Source organism: Lutjanus erythropterus, chromosome 19 (genome assembly GCF_056507025.1).
Source record: "Lutjanus erythropterus isolate fLutEry1 chromosome 19, fLutEry1.hap2, whole genome shotgun sequence".
NCBI classification, from domain to species: domain Eukaryota; kingdom Metazoa; phylum Chordata; class Actinopteri; order Lutjaniformes; family Lutjanidae; genus Lutjanus; species Lutjanus erythropterus.
The window spans coordinates 31,712,142-31,739,217 of record NC_139335.1 but is presented as its reverse complement, the minus strand read 5'-3'; the positions used below and the strand labels follow the sequence as shown (position 1 = coordinate 31,739,217).

At 42.9% G+C, this 27,076-nt stretch overlaps 1 protein-coding gene across 1 annotated transcript; it reads right to left on the bottom strand.

The window, feature by feature from the left end:
• Window positions 1-1,257: 1,257 nt before the first annotated feature.
• col1a1a (collagen, type I, alpha 1a) lies at window positions 1,258-25,283 on the bottom strand. Its single transcript, XM_084743335.1, has 49 exons — window positions 25,036-25,283; window positions 22,705-22,899; window positions 22,288-22,310; window positions 21,997-22,032; window positions 20,597-20,689; window positions 18,192-18,260; window positions 18,056-18,100; window positions 16,898-16,951; window positions 16,756-16,809; window positions 16,595-16,648; window positions 16,440-16,493; window positions 16,290-16,343; window positions 15,424-15,468; window positions 15,246-15,299; window positions 15,109-15,153; window positions 14,959-15,012; window positions 14,372-14,470; window positions 13,580-13,624; window positions 13,303-13,401; window positions 13,076-13,129; window positions 12,863-12,970; window positions 11,274-11,327; window positions 11,068-11,166; window positions 10,915-10,968; window positions 10,718-10,816; window positions 10,529-10,582; window positions 10,047-10,100; window positions 9,825-9,932; window positions 9,694-9,738; window positions 8,898-8,996; window positions 8,647-8,754; window positions 8,147-8,308; window positions 7,984-8,037; window positions 7,753-7,860; window positions 7,554-7,607; window positions 7,383-7,436; window positions 7,126-7,287; window positions 6,895-7,002; window positions 6,429-6,536; window positions 6,282-6,335; window positions 5,242-5,349; window positions 5,042-5,095; window positions 4,833-4,940; window positions 4,687-4,740; window positions 4,459-4,566; window positions 4,027-4,306; window positions 3,708-3,898; window positions 3,210-3,452; window positions 1,258-2,920 (listed from the first exon to the last, which is right to left on the bottom strand). The coding sequence occupies exons 1-49, from the start codon at window positions 25,115-25,117 to the stop codon at window positions 2,774-2,776; spliced, it is 4,347 nt and encodes a 1,448-aa protein (XP_084599461.1). The 5' UTR covers window positions 25,118-25,283; the 3' UTR covers window positions 1,258-2,773.
• Between the last annotated feature and the right edge of the window lie 1,793 nt (window positions 25,284-27,076).

The window sequence follows — 27,076 nt, the reverse complement described above, 5'->3', positions numbered from 1 at the left end:
CTTGTGGATGAAAAAGCACCTGAGTGACCAGAGATGTATACTGCAGATTTGACACTGGAGGCTGTGAAGCGGATATATGTCACACTACAATGTGCAAGAGGAGAACTGTGATCTCGCTTGGAAAGTACTGATGTAAAAAAAAAAGTGCTTTAAAAATCCTAATCCTTCTTTATATGCATCACTGTGTCTTTTTATCTGTTTCTACCTGGCCTCACCTCAACATCCCTCTGATATTTACCCTGAGTGTAAAGTCAATAACTGCTGAGTCCCCCTCGCCTGCAGAGGGGTTTCCTCCTTGCAAACAGACCCTTCTCTGTGTCTGAAACCGGAGAGGTCAGCATTCCTCAGCTCAGGCCTCAAATAAAGACTCAAATTCTTGCAGAAATAATCCAGGTTCCTGCTGGGAGTGCAAACCTATCCGCTGTTCCTGGGAGGCTGCCTCCCTCAAGGTGGACAATCAGTGTCTTTGTGAAGCTGAGCTGATGCCAACTGTAGCCTTGAGCCCAGAGCTGGTCCGACCCGGCAGCCCCTCAGTCCTGCTGCCTGAGCCGTGAGGAAGGTCTGCCTTGTTACAGAAACACTGGATCACTTTGGACAAATATCATCATCAGTGCTGGAATATCAGAGCCAAAAATGTCTTCTTTTGTTTGTGGATTATGGATGTTCAGAATCTTCATTTTCAAAGTGGATTTAATGGCCTGGATAAAGCATCAGCAGCTCTTTGGGATTGCCTGACAACAGCAAGGAGTCTCTACCAACTGAGAGGTAGGCCTGAGTTATTCCTCTTTTCTGACCCAGATATTGTACATGCAGCATACAGCTTGGAGCAAGATTGTATGCAACATGAGAGAAGGCTGACATTTTTTTGACTGATCAGGTTGTAAATTGACAAGAAAAATATGTCAGATTAGAAGCAAAACATCACAGTGCTGCTTCAAAATATTTCCCAATCCAGTTTGAGCTTTTAAGCAAACAAGGACCACCAAAGACAGACCTTAAGACCTGATGTAGCTCTTAAACCAAACTTAAGAATCTGTTTTCTCTTGGGATGCTCAGCAGCATCTTTTTCTCTTCCCACACACTCACACGCTCTGTCTCATTTAGGATCGGCCCTTCCATTAGGTAAAGACTGAACAAGAGACAAGAATAAACATTTGATTTTTCTTTAATCTTGTTTCCTCAATCAGTCACTGTACAAAATAGGTAAAAAGCTGCTTTTAATTCAAGTCCTGGGGGGCAGTCAGGAATTAGGCAGGATTCAATGTTAGACCACTTAACATGCTTTATTTCAGCATTCAAAATAATTAAAAACATCTCAATTTATTATACATATACAAAATAGGTACAGATCTCTGTGGTGTTTTCCCCCATGGGTGTGTCTGTCTGCCTTCTCTAACAAACTCTTCGCTGATGGCTCTCTTTCTGTGCATTTTTAAAAATGTCTGTTTGGTTGCAATTTTTTTTTCTTTTTGAGAAAATTCACCCTTCGCACAAGAAAACAAGAAACAAACTACAACAGATGGGTGGATGGAGGGGGGTGGAGGAGAATTTGGATGACAGAAAGGTGGCGGGGGTGGGGAGGTTCATGAAACATAAAACCAAAAAAAGTGTGATGGAGAGAAGAGATGCGGATCCACTTTTCACTTGAGCTCACAAACAGAGCTAGAGTTTGAAATAGAAGAAGTCTGTCTCATTCTGGACACCAAGAATAAGAGCCGTGGTTTTGTTTTAGCACCAAGAGGGCCCTGCCACACCAGAGTGACCTTTACACTACAGAACAGAAAAGCCATACTGCATGGCCAGGACACCTCACAGAAAGAATAGCACCTTAAGTTTTAGCTGTTCCCGCTTCTGCTAAAGTGTCAGTAAACCTCGACTACCCCACCGACCGCCAGAACTGCTGCAGGCTTCACTTCAAAAAACACTGGGCCCTTTTTTTTTTACAGCTGGAATTCCTTGCTTTTCTGAGGTAGCCATTTTTCTTTCAAAAAAGAGGTTTAAACCCATGTTTCTCTGCTGGTGGTTTTAATGTGACTTTTCTTAAAAAAAAGAAATGGTAAAATGAAAGAAACAAACAAGAAACAACAAACAAATCACAACAGCTACAACATAACCAGATGAAGAGGAGGGAGATGTCAGTTTTGTCTCAGGCAGGTGGAGGGGGAAGAGGGGAGGGGGGGCAGAACAACAGAGACAAACATGGCTGTCAGTTTCACCGTTTATTCATCAACACCTGAAACGTGGTACAAAGCAATTGAGTTCTGTCTGTTGGGACTGTCCTTTCATTCCTCTCACCGCAGTGGTGTATAAAAATACAAAAAGTCACCTTTGTGTTTCAGTTGGTTTCTGTAAACTCCAGAGAGGCCTGGTTTGGTTGGATGAAGAGGGGAAGTAAATTTTTACACTTTACAGAAGCATATATTATTTTCTTGTTGCCAGTGAAACAAATGTCTTCTCTATAGGATCCTTGGTGTTGGTGATGGTAAAAAAAACAAAAAAAAAAAGAGTCAGAAAAAGTAGTGGTCCCAAACACGACGATGCAGACTCCGCCACATCGCCGCCATCTTGTCGAAGTGCAGGTTTTAGGCAAAGTGGACCATCGGAACAGCGGCCGAATGGAAACTCGTAGTATCACGAGCGAGGGGTCGGATTTTTCAGAAAAATGGCATTAGAGAAATGTTTTGGTGGGGTTTTTTTTAGAGAGAGATGACTGCTAGAAAAAATAAAACACACACACACACACAACAACAATTTCAAGTCCAGATTTCTCTTTTTACAAGAAACAGACGGGTCCAACTTCAAGGCCGAACTCTTGGTCTGGAGCACCAACATCCATAGGAGCGATATCAATGATGGGCAGGCGAGATGTTTTCGATGTCTTGTAGTCGATGACTGTCTTGCCCCATGTACCGGTGTGTGACTGGAGGGAAAGAAAGAGAAAGGAGTTAGGGTCAACATTCAAAATGGACGTTTGCAATGGCATTGTAAATACTTTTTTTTAAAGAACATGAATCGCTACTGGCTACAGTAGCTGGCAGGCATGTTTGATATCTGACATATTCCTTTACATCTGCTACCTGATACAACCAGGGAGTATATGTGCCTACTGAACAGTGTCGTCTAACCCTCGCTAACTTTGCAGGTTTAACATTTGAGCCTTATTCAGCTGAAAGTGGGAGTTGGATAAGAGTAAGAGTAAGTTTCCTCACCGTGCATCCATCCTCCAGGACGCTGTAGGTGAAGCGGCTGTTGCCCTCGGCTCTGATCTCAATCTCGTTGGAGCCCTGGAGGAGCAGGGCCTTCTTGAGGTTGCCGGCAGCGGCGTCCATGTAGGCGACGCTGTTCTTGCAGTGGTAGGTGATGTTCTGGGATGCCTCAGTGGACATGAGACGCAGGAAGGTCAGCTGGATGTTGACATCCTCAGGCAGAGAGCCCTCGCTGCCATACTCGAACTGTATAGGAAGGAGAAGGGAAAGAAGGTCACTGAATTGTGAGCAAAGAGGAGGGTAAGATGCTAAACGGTGAGATGGAGTTGAGGACAAGAGGAGGAAAGAGGAACTGAGATGGAATTTGCACTAGGTAGAGATGGATTTGAATGTTGAAACTGTAGAGGAAGGTAAGGAATGGAACTGTAAAGGAAAGTAAAGGAAACCAAGAGGAGGTTGTAATGAGCAATACTTTGTTTTGGCATGTTTTGGCGCTTTTACCTGGAAGCCATCGGTCATAGCCTCTCCGAACCAGACGTGCTTCTTCTCCTTGATGTTCTTGCTGACGTACCAGTTCTTCTTGGCAACATCGGTCTGAGTTGGGGTGATGCAGGTCTCTCCAGTCTCCATGTTGCAGTAGACCTTGATGGCATCCTGAGTGCAGCCCTGGTCAGGGTCAATCCAGTACTCGCCTGGAGAACAAGAAGTTGGGAGAGGAAAAGTCAGAACTCCAGCATGCTATTTGACCTTTGACTACCTTAATGCTAACTTGAAAGCTATCATCTACTATTATCCACTTCCTCTAAAGGCCTTTACTCACCGCTCTTCCAGTCAGGGTGGCACATCTTCAGGTCACGGCAGGTTCTGGCAGGGTTCTTGCGGGTTCCATCAGGGCTGCGGATCTGCTCAATCTGCTGGCTCAGGCTCTTCAGGGTGCTGTCCACCTCCAGGTCACGGTCGCGGAGAACGTTAGCGTCATCAGCACGGTACATGCGGAAGGGATCGGGGGCCTTCTCCTGAGGCTGGGCGATGAAGCCAAGGTCGAATCCGCCACCAGGGGCACCAGGTGCTCCAGGAGGTCCAGGAGGTCCAGGAGGACCCTGAATGTCAAGTGGGGAGTGAGAAGAGGAAGAGAAGTTATTTCATTGCTGGTGGTGGCCTTGTTGTGTTCCTTGATAATCACAAGATCTGTATGTTGAATGAATGAGGAGGCAAGCGATGAATTGATGGGTAGACAGTTAGTTAGACTTACAGCAGGTCCCATCTCGCCAGAACGTCCACGAGGTCCAGGAGGTCCAGTGGGTCCAGGTAGGCCAGTCATACCATCCTTACCAGAAGATCCAGCAGATCCAGCAGGGCCCTGCAAACAGCATAAAGGGAAATCTTAAAGTCCCTGAATGTCAAAGTTGCTCTAATCACTCTGATTAGCAAAACACAAGCTGCTCCAAGCACTTCAAGATTATGTGATGTGTTAACTCACTCTAGGTCCAGCGGGTCCAGAAGCACCAGCGGGTCCCTGGTCTCCAGAAGGTCCCTATACATTAACAAATAAACAGGAGTTAGCAATAGAGTGTGTATATTGCATATATTGTTTGTATGTGTGGGTATGAGTGCAAAGTAACGTACAGGAGGGCCAGGAGGTCCCTGCATGCCAGTGAATCCTCTGTGTCCCTTCATGCCTCTCTCTCCAGCCTCTCCGGTCTCTCCCTTGTCTCCACGAACTCCAGCAGCTCCCTGTCAGAGAAAAGAAGGGTGAAGAGTCTTGTTTTGTCATCCTCTGGGCACTGTTATATTTATTGTAGTGGTCTGTTAATGACGCTGATATTGTTACTTACAGCAGGGCCACGAGGTCCAGCAGGGCCAGCAGGGCCAGCGGGGCCAGCAGGTCCCTGAAAAATACAAAACTCATTTTGATGTGGAGGCAGCTCTCTTATCTACAGTAAATCTTGGATCAACCCTAACTTTCATCATTGAAGTTATGAATATTTTCATAAAACGACAACAACAAAAACCGAAAAATGATTTTGTTACTCACGGTCTCTCCACGGTCACCGTTCTTTCCAGCGGGTCCAACGGGTCCGGGGGCACCAGGGGGTCCAGGGGCACCAGTGGCTCCTGCAGGGCCAGTCTCTCCACGGTCTCCCTAAAACACAGGTACAAAATGAATTTACCATGATCTGTCCAGTCCTACTTTCAAGAAATGTAAAGGGCTGCAGTGAGGATAAAGAGGAGCCACTGAATATGGTCCAAATGAACTTCACTAGATTTGGTGAAACTGGCCACTGTCAAGGCTATACAAAACAAAACAATACTTGCAGGTGGTATAGCTCTGCTCCCTGGCAGCTATATTAGAGCTTATTAGTTCTGAAAACAGCTGATGGCGACCACGTTAACAGAAGTTTTACAGATATGGTTCTGATTTAGTGTGATTTTGGCAGCTTTTCAGTTAGCTACCTATAGACAATGCTCAGCTGTGCATCATTTTATCTGGAAGCTTCTGTAGTTAGCATGTTGTTTACAGGCTGGTATTGCTATGTTCTGACTCAAACAATGCTGTAGAAGAGCTTGGAGCTAAACACAAGATTCACTCTATCAGTCCTAGAGGATGTCCCAGAACTTTGGACATTGATTTTGAACCAAATTAATGTTAATAACTCTGACAACAACTTTTAATAATGTTTCTATCATGCAACAGGATTTTTGCAGACATTTTGTGTGATTATTGGCAGCTTTTAAGCTAGCCAACTACCGTACATGCTCAGGTAAGCATCAGTATATCTAGCAAAACCCGCTGTAGTTAGCATGTTGTTGTGTAAATGACCTTGGAGACTGGCTAGCTATTGCTTGATTAAGGTCAACTTTGCTGACTCTTCTCAAGCTCAGTGCTATAGTAGAGGGTGGGGCTACAGACAAAATTTAGTGTGCTGGTGTAATGTCAATTTCAATCGATCTTTCAATCAATCAATCAATAAATTGGAAAAACAAGTCAAGTTTAGCAGTTAATTGTTCATCTTGACTGAGCATTAGTTCACTCTCTGGTGCTGGTGAGTCAGCAGTAATATCATTTGAACTTACCTTGGGTCCAGCTGCTCCATCGCGACCAGCTGCTCCCTCGTTACCAGGGGTTCCCTAAAACACAAGGCAGGTTTGACTTATACTCACACCAGTGTACAAAAGACAGACAGATAGCTTTGGTGTACAGGTATGATTATTTCTTCATACCTCACGTCCAGGCTCGCCAGGGGCTCCAGCCAGTCCAGGGGGTCCCATGGGTCCGGGAGGTCCACGCTCACCACCGGGTCCAGATGGTCCCTGCTTTCCAGACTCTCCCTGTGGGTGACACAACCACAGTCAATCCATTCATAATCACCTCATTTCCTTTTCTAATTGATTGAAGCTTATTACTGAATATAAGTTTGTTATTTGAGGATAATCATTAGAAACATTGCTTTCTGCTTGCTGGAGGCTAAACAGCAGTACAGCCAGGTCAGTTGAATTGTATTTCCCAATCATTCTCAGTGGTTTTGTTTTTATTGTCACATCCTTTAGAGATCACTAAATATTTCTGGATTTGGAGTCGTGTTTGGTTCTATAAGTCACATTGGCTCTTTAAGGCAGACAAGCCATTGCCAATGTGCATTTTGTTTTTTTGTAGGGTACAGTTTGTAGAATAACTAGAGAAACTTACAGCAGGTCCGGGCAGGCCAGGGAAACCTCTCTCTCCTCTCTGTCCAGGCAGACCAACAATACCACGCTGTCCAGCAATACCCTGAGGTCCAGGCAGACCAGGAGTACCCTGCAAGGGACAACAGAGACAGACAAAGACAAAGTGGTTAGATATCAAGGTACAGGGCTGCAGAAATGGACTGCCACTAGTATTCTGGTGTGTTCTGAAGGTTTTGAGTTAAAGCCGACTTACAGCAGCACCATCGGCACCAGGGCTACCCTTCTCTCCAGAGGCTCCTGGGGGTCCAGCAGCACCCATCTCACCAGTGCGACCAGCAGGTCCAGTCTCACCACGGTTTCCTTTGGGTCCCTCCTTGCCAACAGGTCCACCTGGTCCGGGAGGTCCAGGGTTGCCCTATGAAGGAGTAATACAACACTGCTGAAAACCATTCTGGATTTGAGCCCTGTCACACGAACAAGAAGTGCAAATAATGTTAGAGAGAGACTTACAGAGGGGCCGGGAGGTCCAACTCTGCCGGCAGCACCAGGGAAGCCAGTAGCACCCTAGGGAGACAGACAAATTTCCATTAGTTGATTATGGCTGAAAAATGTCTGCATCAAGTCAATGCAAACAGATGGATCATAATAGAGCAACAGAGTTGAAGAAGAGTTGTGACTAACAGGAGGTCCAGCAGGTCCGCGGGCTCCCTTAGCACCAGTATTTCCAACGGGACCCTGAAAGGACACATCATAGTGTCAGTCAATGTGGGAGAACTAGTAACAGGCAATATTGCTGTAGAGACTTCTGATGTTCACTCTAAATTGCAGGATTTTCTGCAAATATTACTATAATGAGGTGTCAATGTGTGAGTTAACAAACCTGAGGTCCAGGGGCACCAGTGGGTCCAGCAGCGCCAGGGGGACCAGCATCTCCCTTAGCACCATTTTCTCCAGCCTCTCCCTTAGCACCAGGCTGTCCATCAGCACCCTGTGGTGGAGTGACAATGGATGAGGAAAGGGACAAAGGATTTCTCAGTAAATTGAGTGCCGAAGCTTCCAAAAAAATAGTTGTGAGATACACGAGGATATGCATGAACATGAGGTGACTTACGGGAGGTCCAGCAAATCCAGCAGGTCCAGGTGGTCCAGCCTCTCCACGCTCACCCTAAGGAAGAGCAAGGTTAAGATGCATTAGCCAAGGATTTGAAGATTAAATTCTCAATCAACTAAAGCTTCTTCTTCTGCTCCTGATAGACATATAGTAAGGTACATACAGGGGCTCCACGAGCTCCAGCAGGTCCAACAGCTCCAGCAGGGCCAGGCTCTCCCTTGTCTCCGGTGGATCCAGCAGGTCCAGGAAGTCCAATTGGTCCAGTCAAACCACGGGGACCATCCTTACCAGGAGCACCATCAGCACCCTTGGCTCCTTGGTCACCCTGGGTTATACAAGAGGTGATCATACATCAGATCATTTAATTTGGGGAACATTCTGTAGGTGGTGCCACAGTTGGTTAGAAATTACTCTTGATAAAATGATGTATGTGGTGGTGATGATATTCTTCATGCTGCAAAATCTGTGAATCTACTCTGGATAGTGATGACATTTTTAAACTGACCAGACTCATCATAGTAGAATGTTGTTATGGCATTAGCATACTCAATCTCTGACAACCCTGGAAGTGTTCTCATAAGTGTACATAAGTGGTGAATAGTTACACACCACCCTATTATTGAGAATATTGGGAGTACAAGGAATACTACTGCGTCAACTCACTCTGTCTCCTCTCAGTCCTGGAAGACCAGCGGCACCACGCTCACCAGGCATTCCCTGCAGTCCAGGAGCACCCTGAGCTCCGGGAGCACCGGGGGCTCCAGCATCACCCTGGGGAAGAGGTGGGAGAGGAAGAGAACAGAAACCAGAGGGGAAGAAAAAGAATTAGGAAAAATAAGAAGCTCCAAGTACAGCAAATCAGTGATAACCTCGCTGGCCGTCAAGTCATTTCTTTCACATCTCCTTGGGTTTACCTTAGCACCATCGTTTCCAGCAGCTCCGGGGGAACCACGGCCACCAGCGGGTCCAGCAGGGCCAGGTGCACCACGCTCACCGGGGAATCCTCTGTCGCCCTGAATGGAAAGTGTGGAAGAGAGTTAGGTAAGTTGAAGTGGAAGTGCAAGACTGTGGATCACTTATGTATATAAGTGATGATATTCAACAATAAATGGAGGTACTAATAAGTACTAATAAGGTACTAGAGGTACTAGGTACTAATAAGGTGGAAAGCCTTTTCATCTCCACACTATACTATGTATGTAAGAAATACTCTTAATAACAGAAATTTCTGGTAGGTAAGATTGGATGCCCTCAGCTATTTGTTTTGTTTTGTTTTAAAGACAGTTAGCTTACAGCTTAGCTTAGTTACCCATGCTATCTACATAGCTAACCAACACCACCTTAGCACAAGCCTGTTATTGGCTATTTTTAGCATGTTAGCATTAGCATTAGTTTGTTGACTAGAAGAACATACTGGTCAATTAGCAAGTTAACAATTAGCTTGAGCTGACACAGGCACTGGGTGTGTTTTGGACGAGGAACAAGGTCAAGCCAGTTCACTGTGTCATAGTAACATTTTGAACCAAAAAGAACTTTTTTTTTAGACATTTCACTGTAGATGCATGTAGAAACGACATGTTGCTTGTTTAACTATTTTGAGCATGGTTTGTAAAGATTTACTTGTCATAAATAGACAACTATACAATAATTCTCCATTAATAGATTAGACTGCTGAGTAATTGTGAATATGATGATGATGATGTTACTTACTCTAGATCCAGCAGCTCCTGGGGCACCAGCCTCACCGGGCAGACCCTAGATAGACAGAGAGGCAATTAAGATATGAAGTTCGAAGGTTTGAATTTGATCAGGTATCTAGTCAATCGTGTCTCAGTCAGTACCTGCTCTCCGGACTTGCCAGTCTCACCAAGGGCACCCTGGGGTCCTGGGAGACCCTGGAATCCAGGAGGTCCAGCGGGTCCTTGCTCTCCTCTCTCACCAGCAGGTCCCTGAGGATGAGCAAGAGAAGTTGTATTTTGAGAGCAAATTAGGCTTATGAGGGGTGCTGCCCTTGAGTCATATGTTCATATGGGCATGAGTGTGGATGTCCGTGGTCTACTTACAGCAGGTCCAGCGGCACCTGGAGCACCAACATCACCGTCCTTTCCAGGGGCACCCTAGGTAGAGAGATGGCAGGCTTTTAGACACACAGGGGCTATCTTTTATGCATTTGTTGGATAATTAATAAGTAAAGACAACTTTTAATAACTGTAATACGTGTCTGATGCAAAATTAAGCCAGACAGATGTCTTGATCATATGTGACTTTGTATGAAGTGATAAATATTGTATAAAATTGAGTGTTTCTATTGTAGCTTTAAGCTTTTGGTATGAACTGTGCCCACATGTACATGCTGCAGCAAGATCTTCTCTGTCAATCTGTTGCATTACACCCATATATTCAAGTAAGAACAAAGGCTCCGCAAGTTTATTCTTTCATTCATCAAAGTGAAGACTGACAGGAAGTACACCATATCTTAATCACCTTTACAGGTAAACAGTAGAGTACTGTAGATTCAAAGAGAATCAAAGTGAAGACAACTTACAGCAGGGCCAGTGGGTCCCATCACTCCTCTCTCACCAGGCTTTCCACCCTCACCCTACAGACAGAGGTAGAAAATTATTATCAGAGATGTGGAGACCACTTTTTAGTAAACTGCTTCTCAATAGCTCACTAAAATATTCATAAGCATATGAACAAAGATACTGTGTAGCTGTTGAGACCCATTACTTACAGCAGCACCCTTGGGTCCAGGGAATCCCATGACTCCAGGCTGGCCTCTAGCTCCAACTGAGCCAGGGGGTCCGGGGCGGCCATCTTGTCCAGGGGCTCCCTGGTAAGGAGGATAAAGTGATTAAGTTTGAACTTCAATAATCACAAAATGTAGGTGTTTTTCGATGAGGTTAAGATTTATTATACTGAACAACTTACAGCGGGTCCTGTCTTGCCATCAGGTCCAGGGCTGCCAGGGCTGCCAGTCATACCCTAAAGGTAGAAGGTTAAGAGGTCAGAGGGTGGTCTGCACTGTCAATATGCGATGTTGCTGACAATTCTGTGTTGGACCCCGTTAGTTGGGAACCTCACCTTAGCTCCGGGCAAACCAGGCTCGCCAGTGCGGCCAGGCTCACCAGTGGCACCTTTAGGTCCAACAAGACCGGGGGCACCGCGCTCACCATTGGCACCCTATGATGGTGGAAAAAAGGTAGAGAGGCAAAGATTAGGTTTATTGAAAGTGATCTAAAATATATCTCAATGGACGTATCAAATGTGGTTGTGTGTGTTTGACTCACTTTGGGTCCAGAAGGGCCATCAGCACCAGGGAAACCACGACCACCAGGACCACCCTGTAGAGAGAATTAAGCACACCTTAGTTAGCTCTATGACTTGTATTTGGCTGGGTACACAATACCTTTAAGGAGTTGATTGAAATAACACACTACTAAGTAGTATCAAAACTTTTCCAGGCAGAAAATACCTGCATTCAATCCTTTTGTTACCCAAATTGAGAAAAAAAATGACAATTTAAATGGTTTTGATCACAGCCAGTCACTGCAAGCAATCTTCATACAGAAGAGCCTTTGCAAAAAGGTATCAAATGAAGTTATCTATTGGTATTGGTATCACTTTAAGGGTACTGGTATTGGTACTGGTACCATTATTTTTTAAACAATACCCAGCCCTACTTATTACAATGATCTGATCCCAACATGTCTAGTAATGTATGTTCAGGTGTATTCTGGAGAGAAATTCAAACGCTATCTTAGTTAAATGTTACTGTATTGTCTGAACTGTTTGAAAACTTCAGGTTTTCTTAGAATGGTTTCAAAATAACCAAAATACCATAAAATCGCCCTGATTCAGGCTCATGAGGCACACTATGCCACAATATGTCAGGCACTACTATTCCTAAATATCTTGAATTTAGGTTTTCTTCATTTTGGCCTGCAGGGGGCATTAGAGAGTTTGTTTGCATGATCCTGATAAGTCAGAAGGACTTCTGCATCTTTTGTGGCCCATATTATGTATGCTCATATTTAATGGGTAAGTTGACCTTTTCCGCCATGTATGGGACATTACTGTCTCTGCTCCTTTGACTTGGACTCTCCCCAAGTCTGAACTGAGGACGTTTTAAGCGTGCTATTCGCCTTGGCTTGAAATCAGTTTCAAAATCACCAAAATCTTCAGGAGCTGGTGTTTTTTAAGGTAGGAATGAGCTGATCTGATATTCAGTATCAGTATTGGTTGTGTGCCCAAAATCAAAATCACTGAATCAGGAAAAAAACAAAAAGTATTATCTGATATGATCCATTAGCCTAAACTATTACACAAATTGCTTAGCTAAATTTTAAATGTTTGAATGGTTCTGAGCAGTCAAAAATGCAGCTAAAAGTTTTAAATCTGAGGATTTTTAATGTCTTGGAAGAGGCTTTTAATTCTGTAATTCTTATTTTGTTTTAATTTTATATTGTTTATGTTTTTTGCATGTTTGTAGCTGTATGTTTATCTGTGCTGCTGCATGTGTTGACTAGGAAGCTCTTGAAGAAGAGATTTTTAAACTAAGTGAGTTTTTTTTTTAGTCCTGGTTAAACAAAACATAGTGTTTCTATTCGTAGCAGAGAAGAATATTTCATTATTTTTGCTCTGACCATGTGTTATCTAACATTATATGTGTTAAGTCAGCAGCTGCACCAAAGTCACAATAGTTTAAAAATAACTAAATTAAAATTGGCATATGTGCTTTAAAATGTTAATTTAAGCAGATACTGAACAATATTTATACATTTTTGTCTTGAGGTAAGAACCATCAGGCGACTATCCCTCCTCATTACATTTCATTTTAAAAGAATTCAGTATTGTGAAAATTAGGTGAGATGCATACTCTCTCTCCTGGAGCTCCACGGGCTCCTGCAGCGCCAGGCTCTCCTCTTGCTCCTCTCTTGCCCTCCTCACCAGAAGGTCCTGGGGGTCCCTGAACTCCTGGAGCACCCTGTAGAGCACACGCACAGATGGCATCAGAGACCAAGTGTGTATTCACACGTGCGTGTGTATACAGAGCTGTGTTCCATGCTAACTGTGACGAACTTCAACTTACAGCCTCTCCCTTGGCACCAGCCTCTCCCTTGGCTCCTGTGGCACCAGCCTCACCCTGGGGGACACAAGCAGATAAGCAAACATAAACAACAAACAAACAAACAAAAAAAAAATCAACATGTCAGTCAGTTAAAACAAATAGAGAAGAATATGAAAAAAATCATAAAAATCAAAGAAACACAGAACACTAATTTTGGCTTTATTTAGTTTTGAGAGAGCTTTACTCACAGTGTTACCCTTGGGTCCGGGGGCACCAGCAGCACCCTGAGGTCCTGAGGGTCCACGAGGTCCGGGGAATCCGGGAGCTCCAGCAACTCCAGCAGCACCCTGCAGGGGGCAGCACACAGCAACAACACAGTCACATCATGCTGCACTGCACTGCACTGCCAGTCATGAGACTCTGAGGCTGCAATGACTGCTGCGTCAAACAGCAGCCCCAACTCTTGATCAGTGCTTTTGGATTCAAACTGTCAAACCCTAACATGGTTATAATAATAATACTCACAGGGGCTCCCTTAGCTCCAGTAGCTCCATCAAGTCCGGGGTTTCCCTGAGAGGAGGAAGAAGAGAAGAGATTATTATCAAGAATCTTTAAACAATGTAGAAAACTCATTCTTGAGAATTGGGACAAAACCATATTTTAGGGGCTTTGATTTTTATGCTTCCAATGTACTGAAAAAATATATTTTAAAATATCAAACTCTTGCCTCTTAAACCATGTAGTGACTTTTTTTTAATTAAATGTAGATGTAAACAGCTGACATCTTATGGAGTTGACAAAATGTTACATTTTTTTCATTTCACAGCATAGTCGTAGTGAGCATTTTTTTTTTTTTTTAAAGTTGCTCAGAGTTCTTTTAATGCTAATGAAAACACACATTTTAAAAACATGTTTTTTTTATTTAGCTTTGATTTAGAAGGGCTACAGATCTGATCACATCTGATAGCAATATTATTTAATGAATTTGTCAAAAAATAGAAAGTTTACCAGTGCTTGAGCAATATTCCCATCTTTTTTAAACCAGGAAGTGAAACAGGTGTTCCTAGTGTATTGCTAACCTTTTTTATGCCTGTGTTTCCTGACACAGAGCAAATGAAAACATTTCTTAAATTACATATATGTTATATATTTGATACCAGAGGTCCTGTTTACAGTCCAGGTACAGTTTGTTTTGGTAGGAAATGATTTGTCCCAATTTTCCATAATAGGTTCATCATAAAGAAGCAGCCTATCAGGAAATTGTTTCCTCTGATAATTAGTCATCTAGGCCCTGAACAGGTTACTGTTTGCACTCACAGAAGGTCCAGCGGCGCCAGCAGGTCCGGGGTTACCAGGCTCACCACGGGCTCCAGAGGGGCCCTCTGGTCCACGAGCACCCTGAGGTCCGGCGTCACCCTGGGTAGGGAGGAAAGAAAGAGAGACGGGAGTCAGTCAGATAATTGTCCAACCCAAGACTTCTAAAAGAAATCACAGGGATGACAGAAGAAGTTATGGAAAAGAAGTGGGAAAATGTGAGAACAGAGGGGTATTTTGGTGCACGCTGTGTTAAAGTTGAAAAATGATTAAAAATCCAGCTCAGTACTCTCCCAAGTCTGCCAACAAAACTGCTTTTTTTATGAATCCTCATATAATACACGTCATTTTGCAGAAATTAAGTACACTCAAAAAATATGCTTATATACTATCCACAATGTGGGTAATTCTGACACTTTTCATACACTAATATATATTCCCTAAACTCCTAAACTTACTTTATGTAGAAGAGGAAATGGGATATAAAGCAACATGATGTGTGTTTTGGATGGCGACATGCTGTGGAAGATGAAGAAAGATGCTGAAGGTGAAGGACATTAAAAATGGAGGCTGTCTGCATTGAGGAGTACCTTGGCTCCAGGGCCACCAGGGAATCCAGGAGGTCCAGCGGGGCCAGTGGGACCCTGAGAGGAAACAATAACAACATGATTCAGATGACATTAAGGAACAACTCATATAGGAAATTAATTTGACTGTTATTTAGAGAATGGAAGACTTACGGGAGGTCCAGCAGCACCAGCAGCACCATCGTTACCACGAGCTCCCTGCAGCAAATAGACAAACATGATTGGTGGATCTGTTCACTGATTGATTGGTTGATTGATTACAGTAGTGGTGTGTGCTTGTGTGGACTCACAGCAGCTCCATTAGCACCAGCACGGCCTCTCTCGCCAGGCAGACCACGAGGTCCCTAAAACAGAAAAAGAAAGATACTGTCAGGCATACTCTTGAAATCAATTGGAAAGGAGGGAAAATCCATCATGGGGAATGCTGTAAATGGTGAATGTGTGTGTGGGGGGGATTATTTTACTCACCATAGCACCAGGGGTTCCATTCTCACCAGGGGCTCCAGACTCTCCCTACATACACATGAAAACAAAGGCAGGTGAGGTGATGAGACAGAAAGTGTGGCATCATTTGTCAATATTTACCTAACTTACCGACATGCTAATGCTAATGCAACCTGCTAATCGACAATATGTAGCCAATATGGCCGCCAACAGCCAATAAGTAGCAAACATGGCTGCCACTGCCAGTACGCTGCTACTACTGGTAATCATAAAAACAAAAAGTAAATTTGCAAACCATATGGAGAACTAGTCATCTTGATTTGGGCTTGAGGACTACACATCTTTAACAGAAAGCTTGCATGGTTGCATTATGGGAAATATAGGGAACAATTTAAGTCAATGTTAGGGACAGAAAGTCAAGATATAATAATTTTTATCATTCTTTTAAAAATCTGTTCCCCAACTTCCTGGAAGTACAATTCTTCTCACTGGAGTGCTACATTAATACTTTGACCAGTACTTCTACTACAAACTGTAGCACTGATACTGCTATATTGATGAGAAATGTAGGAGACAGTTTAAGACAATTTTAGGGACTGAAAGTCAAGATGTCTCAGCTTATGCAGCTTCCATTTTTGTCATTGTTTTAAAAATTTGTCCCCCAACTTTGTAGAACTACAATTCTACTCACTGGAGTACTATGTGAATACTATGATAATATCATGATCAGTACTTCTACAACCAACTTTTGCACTGACACTGCTATTAGCATGATTGGTGTACTACTGGTGCTAAGTGTACTATTAGTGCTTCTATTACTGCTACTTTTACAACTATTCCCTCTGCTTCTCTTCAAAATGGACATTTTTCCAACTAAGAGGGACAGTCACCTTGGGACCAGCAGGGCCAGAATCTCCCTTAGCACCATCCAGACCGCTGAATCCCTGCAGAGGAAAAGAGACATACGGTCAGCCCACAGTTAGGAGATGCCATATTGTTGATGCGTTGAACAGGAAGGTATACAGCGAGCTCTGACTCACTCTGTGTCCCTTGATGCCGGGGAGACCAGGGGTTCCTGGGAATCCACGAGCTCCCTGAAGATAAGATAAGAGATACATGATGCAATTTATTATCATGGCTCAGTTTTTGTTTCTTACATTACATCACGGAGCATTACACTGCCACGGCAACTCACCTGTGGGCCAGAAGGTCCACGCTCACCAGGGCGACCAGGTTTGCCAGACTCACCCTGAGGGAAAGAGAAACAGAGAGACGGGGATGAGCGGATGGATACGGTCATTCTTTAATCTAAAGTGAGATATCGATGGTGAATATGAGCTGAGCCAGTCCACTCACATCCTCTCCGTTCTTTCCAGGGGGGCCGGCGGCGCCACGAGGACCCATGGGACCCTGAAGAGCACAGACACGCACATTAGGTGAGAATGGCAACAAAGGTGCTATGTAGGTGTGTATTTGCTTAGGTGTTGCTGATACTCACAGCAGCTCCAGCCTCTCCAGGCTCACCAGGGGGGCCAGTGAATCCCTGAGGTCCCTGTAGAGGGAGACACACGTAAACACCATCAGTAATACACTCACACAAACAATAGTGTACAAATTTGTTGACAACACACTCTATTAGATGTAAATTCACCCCGATGACCAGTTATTGTAATAATATGCATATGCTTTCTGTCTATGAGTCGGTGGGGTATGTTTGTGTCATGGCTGCTGTCAGCTGACTCGGATGGGAACAGTAATTTGAAATGCAGTTGTGATGACACTGACCAAACACTATCTCTCTCTTTATATGGCAAGATTCCCTTTCAGTGACTAAATCATATGAGTATATTTGGCATAGCTAGCTTCCTTGCTAGCTAAACTACATTCACAGCTCACTGTGTTCATCATTTGGTCCAGATCTGATCCAGTGTGAAGAGATTTCTTCAGTTTTATCAGTTACCATGGTGAATCTCAAATCTAACCCACTAGCTTAAAATTTGAATGATCCTTCATGAAAATAATTGAGTTAGCTTAATCTAACTGTTATCAAACAGTCCATGTAATAACTCCAAATATTTAAGGTCTAAAACCTCAAACTTTTGAGTTTATTAACTCAAGAAATAAGTAGTACTGATTATTTATTCAGTTTAACGGTGCTGGCATTTTGGTGGAAGCTGAACTACACACACCTGTCTAACCTCAGGTGGGACTCAGTGTATTCAGACAGAATGTGAAGCCGTGCTTTCTTCATGCAAATCTGGCCGCTGTGTTTATTTTGCCCCAAACAGCCATTGTACCAACTGTACAGATATTAGCTGCAAGCTAGCTAAGCTAGCTGCAACAACAACTGCAGTTTTTTCTTTCATTTCCTTCTCCTTTTTTCTTTCTCCCTTTTCCTCCAGTCTCTTTTTGAAGTAGACTCATAAAGCTGCAGGACACATGCCAATTTCTTGCCTGAGTTGAAATATTTTCAACCCATTTATGTCTAATCGTGTCTGACACGCTGACTTTGTAGTTTTCATTAGGAAACTTTTTCCATTAGGAAATCAACTGTAGTGTTTGGGAATGGTTTCGTGCCAACTGGGCACCAAGGAGAGGCTAGTGATGTCATGACAATGTCATTTTGGGTTGAGGAAGGAGGAAGTGGTGCACTTACGCTAGGGCCAGGAGATCCAGGGGGTCCACGGGGTCCCATTGGGCCCTGTTAATCAAACAGAGCTAGGTCAGATACTGCATCACCTTGATTGATAATGGCATGATTGTATGTGCATGTGTGTGTGTGTGTGTCCTACCATAGGTCCAGGCACAGGCATGGCAGGGGATTTCTCATCGTAGCCACCAGACATCTGAGGAGAGAAGTTCTGGAAAAAAAGCAGAGATACAGAGATATGAATATTCCAATCCATCTATCATGTGATAGTCTGAAAATGTCCATTAGGTTTAAACTTTCTGACATGGATAAAATGGCTTTTCTATGTTGTTTTGTTCCTTATTATTGGTTATATGTGAAGCAAGACATTTTCACAACAAGCTCAAGACCTATTTTTCTTCCTCTATGCACTCAGGGCTAGATTTTAGAGCATGCTAGTCAAAATATCCTCAATTATGTCTCAATTCCAGAAAATTAAGAAACCAATGTAAAGCAACCTCAAGCAAAACATGTCAGTATGCCTGTGATTTTTTGCAGAAACAGTTTGGCTCTTTGCTGTTGACTAAAACCATCCCTCCACCTTTGACCTCAACACTCATAGTGTTGGTGATGTAGGATTTGGTGGGCTCTTTGGACGCTACTGCTGTTATCTCATCACAAAAGAATGATACACTGCAGCAGATGGAGAATATGCAGTCTGAAGTGAGCTAAATCTAGGCTAAAGCTGGCTTTAGAGTTGGATAAAAGTCAATAGCATTAGATTCTAAAACTGTAAATAAGTATGTAAGCCAGTAGTAATTTCTATACAAGCATGCTCAATTAGACTGAGATGGTGAATATAGCATGTAATTCAATGATGAATTCTACATAAGAATGCAAAATTAGATAGGAAATGTCATCTCAGTATCTTAAACTAGAGAGTGGAAATGTTGTTTCAGTATATAGTTTAGTTTATGGTGAACTGAATCATAGCATGCTAAATTAGAATGTGATACTATTATATGTGGTTAAGTAGCCTATTAATGAATGGCATGTTCTACATTAGCATGGTAAATAATACTGCAATGATATGCTATATTTGCTGAAATGTGAGCCAATGATGAATTATACATGACAATGCAAAATTAGACAGGAAATGTGAGCTTAACATCCTGAACTAGAATGAGGAAGTGGAGCTTTAGTAGGCTATACAAGGTGAGAGAAGAAGTCAATGGTAAATTGAATCCTAGCATGCAAAATTAGATTGTGTTACCATTAGCTATTGGTGGTCATTCTACATAAGCATGGTAAATTAGAGCCATATATATCACGTTAGCTTTGCCTTGTGAATTAGCATGTGAGTCAATGACATGAGGGAATGTTGCTTTAGTTGACTGTACAAATTGGTCAACTGAATCATAGCATGCTAAATTAGCCTGTGATAATAGGTGTGGTAAAGTAGCATGTTTGTCAATGGAGGGCTCTATATAAGCATGATAAATTAGACTGTGATATGTCATATCAGCATATAAGTTTATGATAAATTCTACATAAGAGTGCAAAATTAGACAGGAAGTGTTTGCTCAGTATCGTAAACTAGTATGTGGGAATGTTGCATTAGTATACAATTAGAAAAAGAAGTCAGTGGTAAACTGACTAGCATGCTAAATTAGGGTGTTAGAGCATTATAGCTATATGTAGTAAAGTAGCACGCTAGTAAATGAAAGGTTCTACATAAACATTATATATTAGCCTGGACAATATTTGATGTTAGCTTAGCCTAGTGCATTAGCATATAGGTCAATGATAAATTATAGACAAGAGTGCTAAATTAGCCTGTGAATGCTAACACAGTAAACTACAGTGATAATCAAGGAGAATTATAGTTTTGTATGCTGATTTAGGAAGAATTCCTTGCATTCTTAGCATGGTAAATCTATAAATTCTACAACAAACTAATCAACTAATGGATCAGACAAGCTGCTCCTCCCTAAACATCTACCCTAATGAACTTCTGACCTCTTGAACTCAGACTGAAAGCCGAACTCCAAGTAGGAGTCAGTCATTTTAAGCCCTGGATTCTGTGATAGACCATCAAGCCGAAAAAATGGACTTTTAGCAGCGAAAATGGAGTTCAGTTTCCCAGCTCTTCCTGTCCTCTCTGAAGCTGTGTTCAAATCCAGCACACTCTTACTGGTTTATGCTGGTCCCTTTTTATCTAATTCTCGAAAATGACAATGCAATCCAACAAATTACAGGAAATACAAGAAATTATTTGTAGTGGAATATGAGTGCTGGGAAACTGGGAAGAACAAAACTAAAGTGGGATGTATACTTGTTTTGCTTGTTTACCACTGTGTTCAGAATTTGTCTGACCACCACAGAAGAAGAGGTTGCAACTACTGTTTACTTATTAGTGGACTTATGTGATGGCACAGCTCTGTTCAATTAATAAGCAACATGACACAAATCATGTGACTTTTGTTTCCAGCTCTGGTCAGCTTAGAACTAGTCACTTTAGACCTAAACGAGTCAAATATGACAAAAAACAAAATTTCAGCAACTTACTCCACCAAGGCCAGGGGGTCCAGGAGGGCCAGGAGGTCCAGGCAGTCCAGGCTGGCCGGGGATACCATCGTTGCCAGGGGGGCCAGGAAGACCCTGCAATGGGGGGGCAACAGAGAGAAAGACAGAAAGAAGGGGTCAGGCCCAAGAGTCTGAATCACCTGAATGCAGGGACCCTGAGAGAGGAAACAACATCCCAGACTGCCTATACTCTTGTTACATCATCACTTGTGTAAAATATAACTTCCTATGTATGTCTTTACAGGCTCCCTGTAGTGATGAAAGCATCGTGATGAGATGCACTTTACCAACCAGGAGTGGACTGGTGGTGGTCATGTGACATCAGGATACAGGAAGTAGGTAAGAACAGGCATTGTAAGAAACTACCTGCTCTATAGTTGATTACATGATCATTACAAAGTCAAAATAAATAATAAATTCTACATTTTATAATAAACATAACTGAAAGCCCATCAGTTTGATACACATGATTAGAAATATCCTCCATAACTCAGCTGACCCTCAGCTTTTCAGTTCCAACTTGTCAGCTAACCAAATACATCTCTGCAGTGGCTGAATCTAATCCCATTATGACAAAAATAAACTAAATGATCAAATCAACATGAAAATCTGTAAAAATAGCAGAAAATAAGTGGCATCACCAGTGCACAAGCTGAAGGAGATTTTTCCTTAACTCACATAAAGCCATGTTTAACCTTTGATTTACATAAAACTGGACTTTTTTTCTTTCATGAAAAATCAAGTTCTGAAACATCTCTCCCTCGCAGTCCCCAGCTTCCCTTCAACCAAGCAAAGTTTCCACAACAACTTCACTTTCAGTGTGCATGTTTCAACATGACCCCAGCGTGTTTTCACTCACTGATCATTTCACCACTCTCAGGAAATGATGAACTCGGTTAAAGCCAATTTCTTCCCCTAATGTGATCTCTAGAAACAAGGGAAGATGCCTTAATTTATAAGTGGAAGTAAAAATGTGCAATTAGTGCCCCTCAGTGCACTTTTAAGGAACTGTATGTACAATTTACTTTTGTGTTTCTAATTTCTGGGGACTTTTACCACAGTATATCTGATAGCTCTAATCACTTTGCCTGCTTAAAGGCAAAATCTATCATTGAATATGATACTGAGGCTCACATTTCACACTTCAATATAAGCACAATTTTGAATGTTGAACTGGGCTTAAGTATTTGAGTCCTGTGTCTGAAATAAAACAGTCTAAACACATCAAACTCTTGCCTGTGTAGCTGCTTTAAACCCCATCATAAGTACACAAGAACACTACTTAGAGTACCAGACTTTGAACGCACCATGTGGCCTTCAGCTGAGTAAAAATAGTAAAGATTTGATAAGTGAATGACAGGAGGAAGAGAGTGTGAACCTACTCTGTCTCCCTTGGGTCCACGGTCTCCCTTGGGTCCCTGTGAGTAAAGAAAAAAAAAAAGACAGCGTGTCAGTGTATGATCAAATTGAAGTATGTGATTCATGGGGGATCATATGTTCCAATTATCCATCCATCAAGGATCAATAATCAACATCACAAATTAAATCAAACCAATTAAGTCTCCCTGCTCCATTGAATTATGTTGCATGTGTTGTGATTGTTATGATGCAGTGATTGATAAAAACAATTTAGAACAATCATTCTAATGATCAATGAAATAATCAATATTTACCTCAACCTGAGGCTCCTGGAAGCCTGCAGAGAGAAGGCACAGACAGAGACTTATTATAATGAAGAAAACATGCGCACATGATTATTTAAATGATTTTACAAAAACAATTACAAGCATTAAATCCCCACAGAGAATCCTGGAGTCATGAACTTAGTGGAAAAGGCAGGGAAATATGTGTTTGATGCGTATGTGGGGGTTAATAATGTGTTTATAATGTGTTTATAATGTGTTTAATCATGCGGGAGCATCCAAATGTGTAATAGTGGGGAAAGATATGAATGTTTTGTCCTTTTTGTAAGGAGACATGGACATTAAGACATAAGGAAAAAGAGGAATAACATAATAAATGAAATAATGTGACATTTGCATTCGAAAATATTGGAGAAAGAAAGTAAGACGGATTTTAGAGGTTAATACCGTCGTCGGGGCAGATGGGGCAGCACTCATCGTGGGGGATGACTGGGTTGGGGCAGTCTGTTGTGTCCTCGCAGATGACCTCATCGCACATCACCGTGCCGCTGTCGCACACACAGATCTGGCATGGCTCTGGTTTCCACACATCCCGGTCTGCAAACACCTGGCCGTCCAAGGTGCAGCTTCCGCTACCCGTGGCTGAGGGGGGCAACACACAGAGAGAGACAGGTGAGATACCTGAACACACACGTCCAACAAGCAACAAGCAGCATGAAAAATTAATAAAATACTTCAAAAATTAAACAAATTAACTAATTTCAAATTAGCCTATATATATGCAACTTGATATAAACTGTTTAATTGCATCAATCAGCATTAAAATACTCATATACAGATGTTCAGCTTCCAGTTTAGTGGTGGTTTAAAAACCTGAATTTCTCCTGAAATTCTCAAACCCATACCACATCAACTAAAAATGAAATAAGAAGATAATTTGAATTAAAATACTGATAATGTCTTCTCATAATGTCTTATATATATTTACATTATCAGCTGTGATCTATACAGGCATTTGCTGTTGTTTTGCATAGAACTCTTAGCAAGCAAGTTTTAAAGTGTGAAAATGTGAGAAAATATGTCAAAAGAATGAATATGTTGACACAAAAATTATGTCCAGAAGCAGAAGGGAGTAACATAGAAACATCAGGCCAGAGAAGTGAATGCTGGGAAAGATTTGGACAGGAACTGGCCTCAGAATCAGACCGGAAAGAGTAGAGAACAAGCCGAGGTGAGAAAAAGGGCACTGACGTGCTGCGTCTGGATGCAGGTCACATCATCGTCACACACAGAGAAAACAGCCTCTGAGTGATTTCATTTCCCCTTCACAACAGTAAAAACTGCACAAACTCAAAGTCACATTTTCCAGCCTGAGCTGCCTGACCACCCCAGCCGCTGCTGCTGCTCCTTCTCAGCAAAACTCAACCCAAAGTTGAGGCTCCTTTTAGGGCTTATAAATCTCGCAGCGTGCCAAAGTGCTGAGCTCAGAGGGAAAAGCAGCAGCAGCAGCAGTGCTGCAGACTGTCGGCTTGGCAGCAGCTGGTGGAAACACAGTCCGCATGTGTTTGTAATTAGAGGAAAAAAAAAGAGTGGAAAGAAGAAGAAGAAGTGGAGGAGGAGGAGGAGGGGGAAAAAAGGAGGTGGTGTAGGGGACGTGGCGGCCAGATGTGGCTGCAGATGCTGGAAGAAGCCTCTGGGTGGCGCTGTGAGACCGTTCAGAGGGTCAAACCACATCTGCTTCAGATAGACAGGCAGGCAGGCAGACAGCTGAGTTCTTTCCAGACAAGAGAGGAACATCTGGAAAAATAGAATTTCAGCTCCTTTGGTTCTTGCTTCCAGGGCTGAGCTGATTCTCTTTGTCTTCTGTGTCTAAACACCAACACAGGCCTCTGTCCCCTTAATCTCTCTTTAAAAACACCTGAGCTTTAGTAGAAGCTTGCTCAGGTTGGAGAGGTCAAATGTTTCCAGAAGACAAGATTACGCCTGCTCACAACCTCCTCTGCCTCTCTCTTTTCTCCCTATATGATTCTCTCTGGCTCACCTGGCCAACTCAACTCTTGGCCCCAGGCAGTGAATTACTCTGCCACATCAATCAGGCCTGTGAAAAGCTTTCTCTGACTGCCTCGCATCTGCTGGAAGCGGGGGAATCTTTGCTGATGATGATGGCGTACAGAGGCCTTTTTTTTTCTCCTCCACCAGTATCACATTTAAAACTGTAGTAGAGTTGACCACCTTTTTCAGGCAGGGATCAACCTTTGGGAATGGTGGGGTGGAGGTCAAATTGTAGGTCAGATTGACAAAATGCCATGGGAGGATCAGGCTTTTCATGTCAGGATGTTTTCATGAAAATACTCTGGCTTTGACGGTGATTAAAATGCATTTCTGCTATAGTCTTAGTCAGAAAACCCCTCGCCTGGAGGAGAGCATGGAAAACCTGCAGCGACTCGCTCTGCATGCATGGAGGAGGTGGGGGGTAGGTAGAGAGACAGACAGAGAAGGAGGCCTTCTTGAGATGCCCAATACATTACGTACACCCTGTACTGTGTAAACTATAAGCTGCACAAGCCTGTCTATCCATCTATCCATCTATCTAACTGGAGAAATAGGAGCAGCACGCATCAAAGTTCCTATTCTACTTCAAACTTTTTCCTTTCTTCTCTCTTCTGTCTAAGATCTCAGCAGCCGTCCACCCATGGAGAGAAAATCCACTTTCAAAAACCAGTAAAAAAAAAGAAAAAAAAGGGTTGAGAAGCTCCAGTAAACAGTGATGAAACTTACGGTCGTCCTCGCCCTGCGCTCTGACCAGGAGCACTGCTGCGCTGAGCAGCAGCGCAAGCCGCAAATCCACAAAGCTGAACATGTCTAGATGCCACTAGACATGTAGACTCTTTGAGGCAAGAGAGGAAAAAAGTTGGGGGTGTTTCTTTTTTCTGCTACACTCCACTCATACACGGGTGTTTGGGGCAGGGTCCGCTCTTCTGTTCACAGTCCTCCTGACCCCAGCAGAAAGCTCCCTACTGCCTACACTCACTTTTCACCAGGGTTTTTATATGGGAGCCTGAAGAACTGGGAGGTGCTGGGGACCGGACCGACTGGGGACGCACCCTCATTACCCAGCTGCTGCCGCTCACGTTTAGGGAAGACAAGAATGGACCCCTCCTTCAAAGAAAGAAAAAAAAAAGCACAGAAGAACAGAAGAAGAAAAATCAGCAGGTCCCTCCTTCCATAATTCCATAGCAGAAGGGTTGGAGTTTGGAAAGGGGGGGCTGAGCAGGAGGAAACCTGATCCTGAAGAGCATCGGAGGGTCGGAGGAGGATCTCCTCCTCCAGCAGCCACGGTTTTAATCCAGATTTTATTTCTGGTTCTGTTCTACTTCCTGGCTCACTTTGATTTCAGTTGAATTGTAGGCTGCTTCTGGTCAGTCTTAGGTTTTCAGGACAGTTCTAGTTAAATTATGTCTGTTTTTGTTCAGTTTTGTGAAGGTCTGTTCTTGAACCTTTTTGGTTGCAGATTTCTAAGAGCTGTTTTAGTTTCCAAGGTGTTTTGATGGTTTTAGCTGTCAGGCTGTTATCATGTGCTGAACACAGCTGTAAGGATTAGAAGGGTCTGGTTTCATTTTTGAGTTTAGCTTAGCTTGTATTTTTGTTTCACTTCTGATCAGTGAGGAAGTTTGACCTCAGGTTGGGGAAGCCTCATTGTTTGCATTGTTCATGTGACTTTAAAGGGGAAGTTCATCCCAGAATCAAAAACATATAGTCTTCCCCTGAGCCATAGTGCTATTCATCCATTTGGAATTTTTTGGTGGGAGTTGCTGAGTTTTTGAGATCATCAAAACCATGACACTAGTAGAAAAGAAAGTAGTCCCAGTAGACTTTACTGCAGGCAGAAAGTAGTTCCTACACTAATTTGCTCACAACAAGGTGTGTGGATTATCTTGATCAACCAATCATGATTGGTTTTGAACTTTTCAAGTGAAGTATCATTTAGTCCCATTAGAAAAAGAAAAGGCAGACATCTCTACTGCCGATATCTCCAAAACTCTGCAACTCACACCCAAAAAATCTAGATGGATAAAAAGTATAGAAAAATATTTATTTTTGATTTGGGGGTGCATTTGTAGTTAATTTTAAAACCATATGCATGTACAGATACAGACAGCTAGCTGCTGGGTAGCTGCTTCATTCTGTAACTTCAGCTCCACCCACCTCTTTGCCCATTTTTGGATTAACTAGGAGCAGGCACTGCCAAGATGGCGACGGCCAGAGCCACCACCATGCTCCGTCCGCTAATTGTTATACTGTTTCTGATCACCCAGTGTTATACTGGTTTCTGATCACCCAGTGAATAGAGATCCAGTATTCTCTCTTTTTTAGCTCTGGTTTTGGTCTCCACCAGCTCCAGAGGGAAATATCTGGCTCAGCTTAACCATGTCGCTCTGCTTTTTGGTTCTGAGCAGGTAGGGTTTTCAAAGCTTTTTCACTGAAAGCAGCTGCCTGCTGCATCTAAAAACAGTGCTGCGTGAGCAGCGAGAGTGGCTGAAACTCAGTATAAAGCTCCTTAATGCCAAAGGGAGATGCAGATTCAGGTGATTCTCTGTAAGTTGAAGTCAAGTCAGTTTTACTTAGATAGCACCAAATCATAACAGAAGTTCAGTGCACTTTTCATGCAGATCAGGTGTACAATGTACACTTCATCATTTTATTCACAAAGAGCCATCAACAATTTCCACCATGAGCGAGCACAGTGGCGAGGAAAAACCTTCTTTTAACAGATTCATCGCAGTGAACCCCTCTCACTCATTGTCATTTGATACATTGT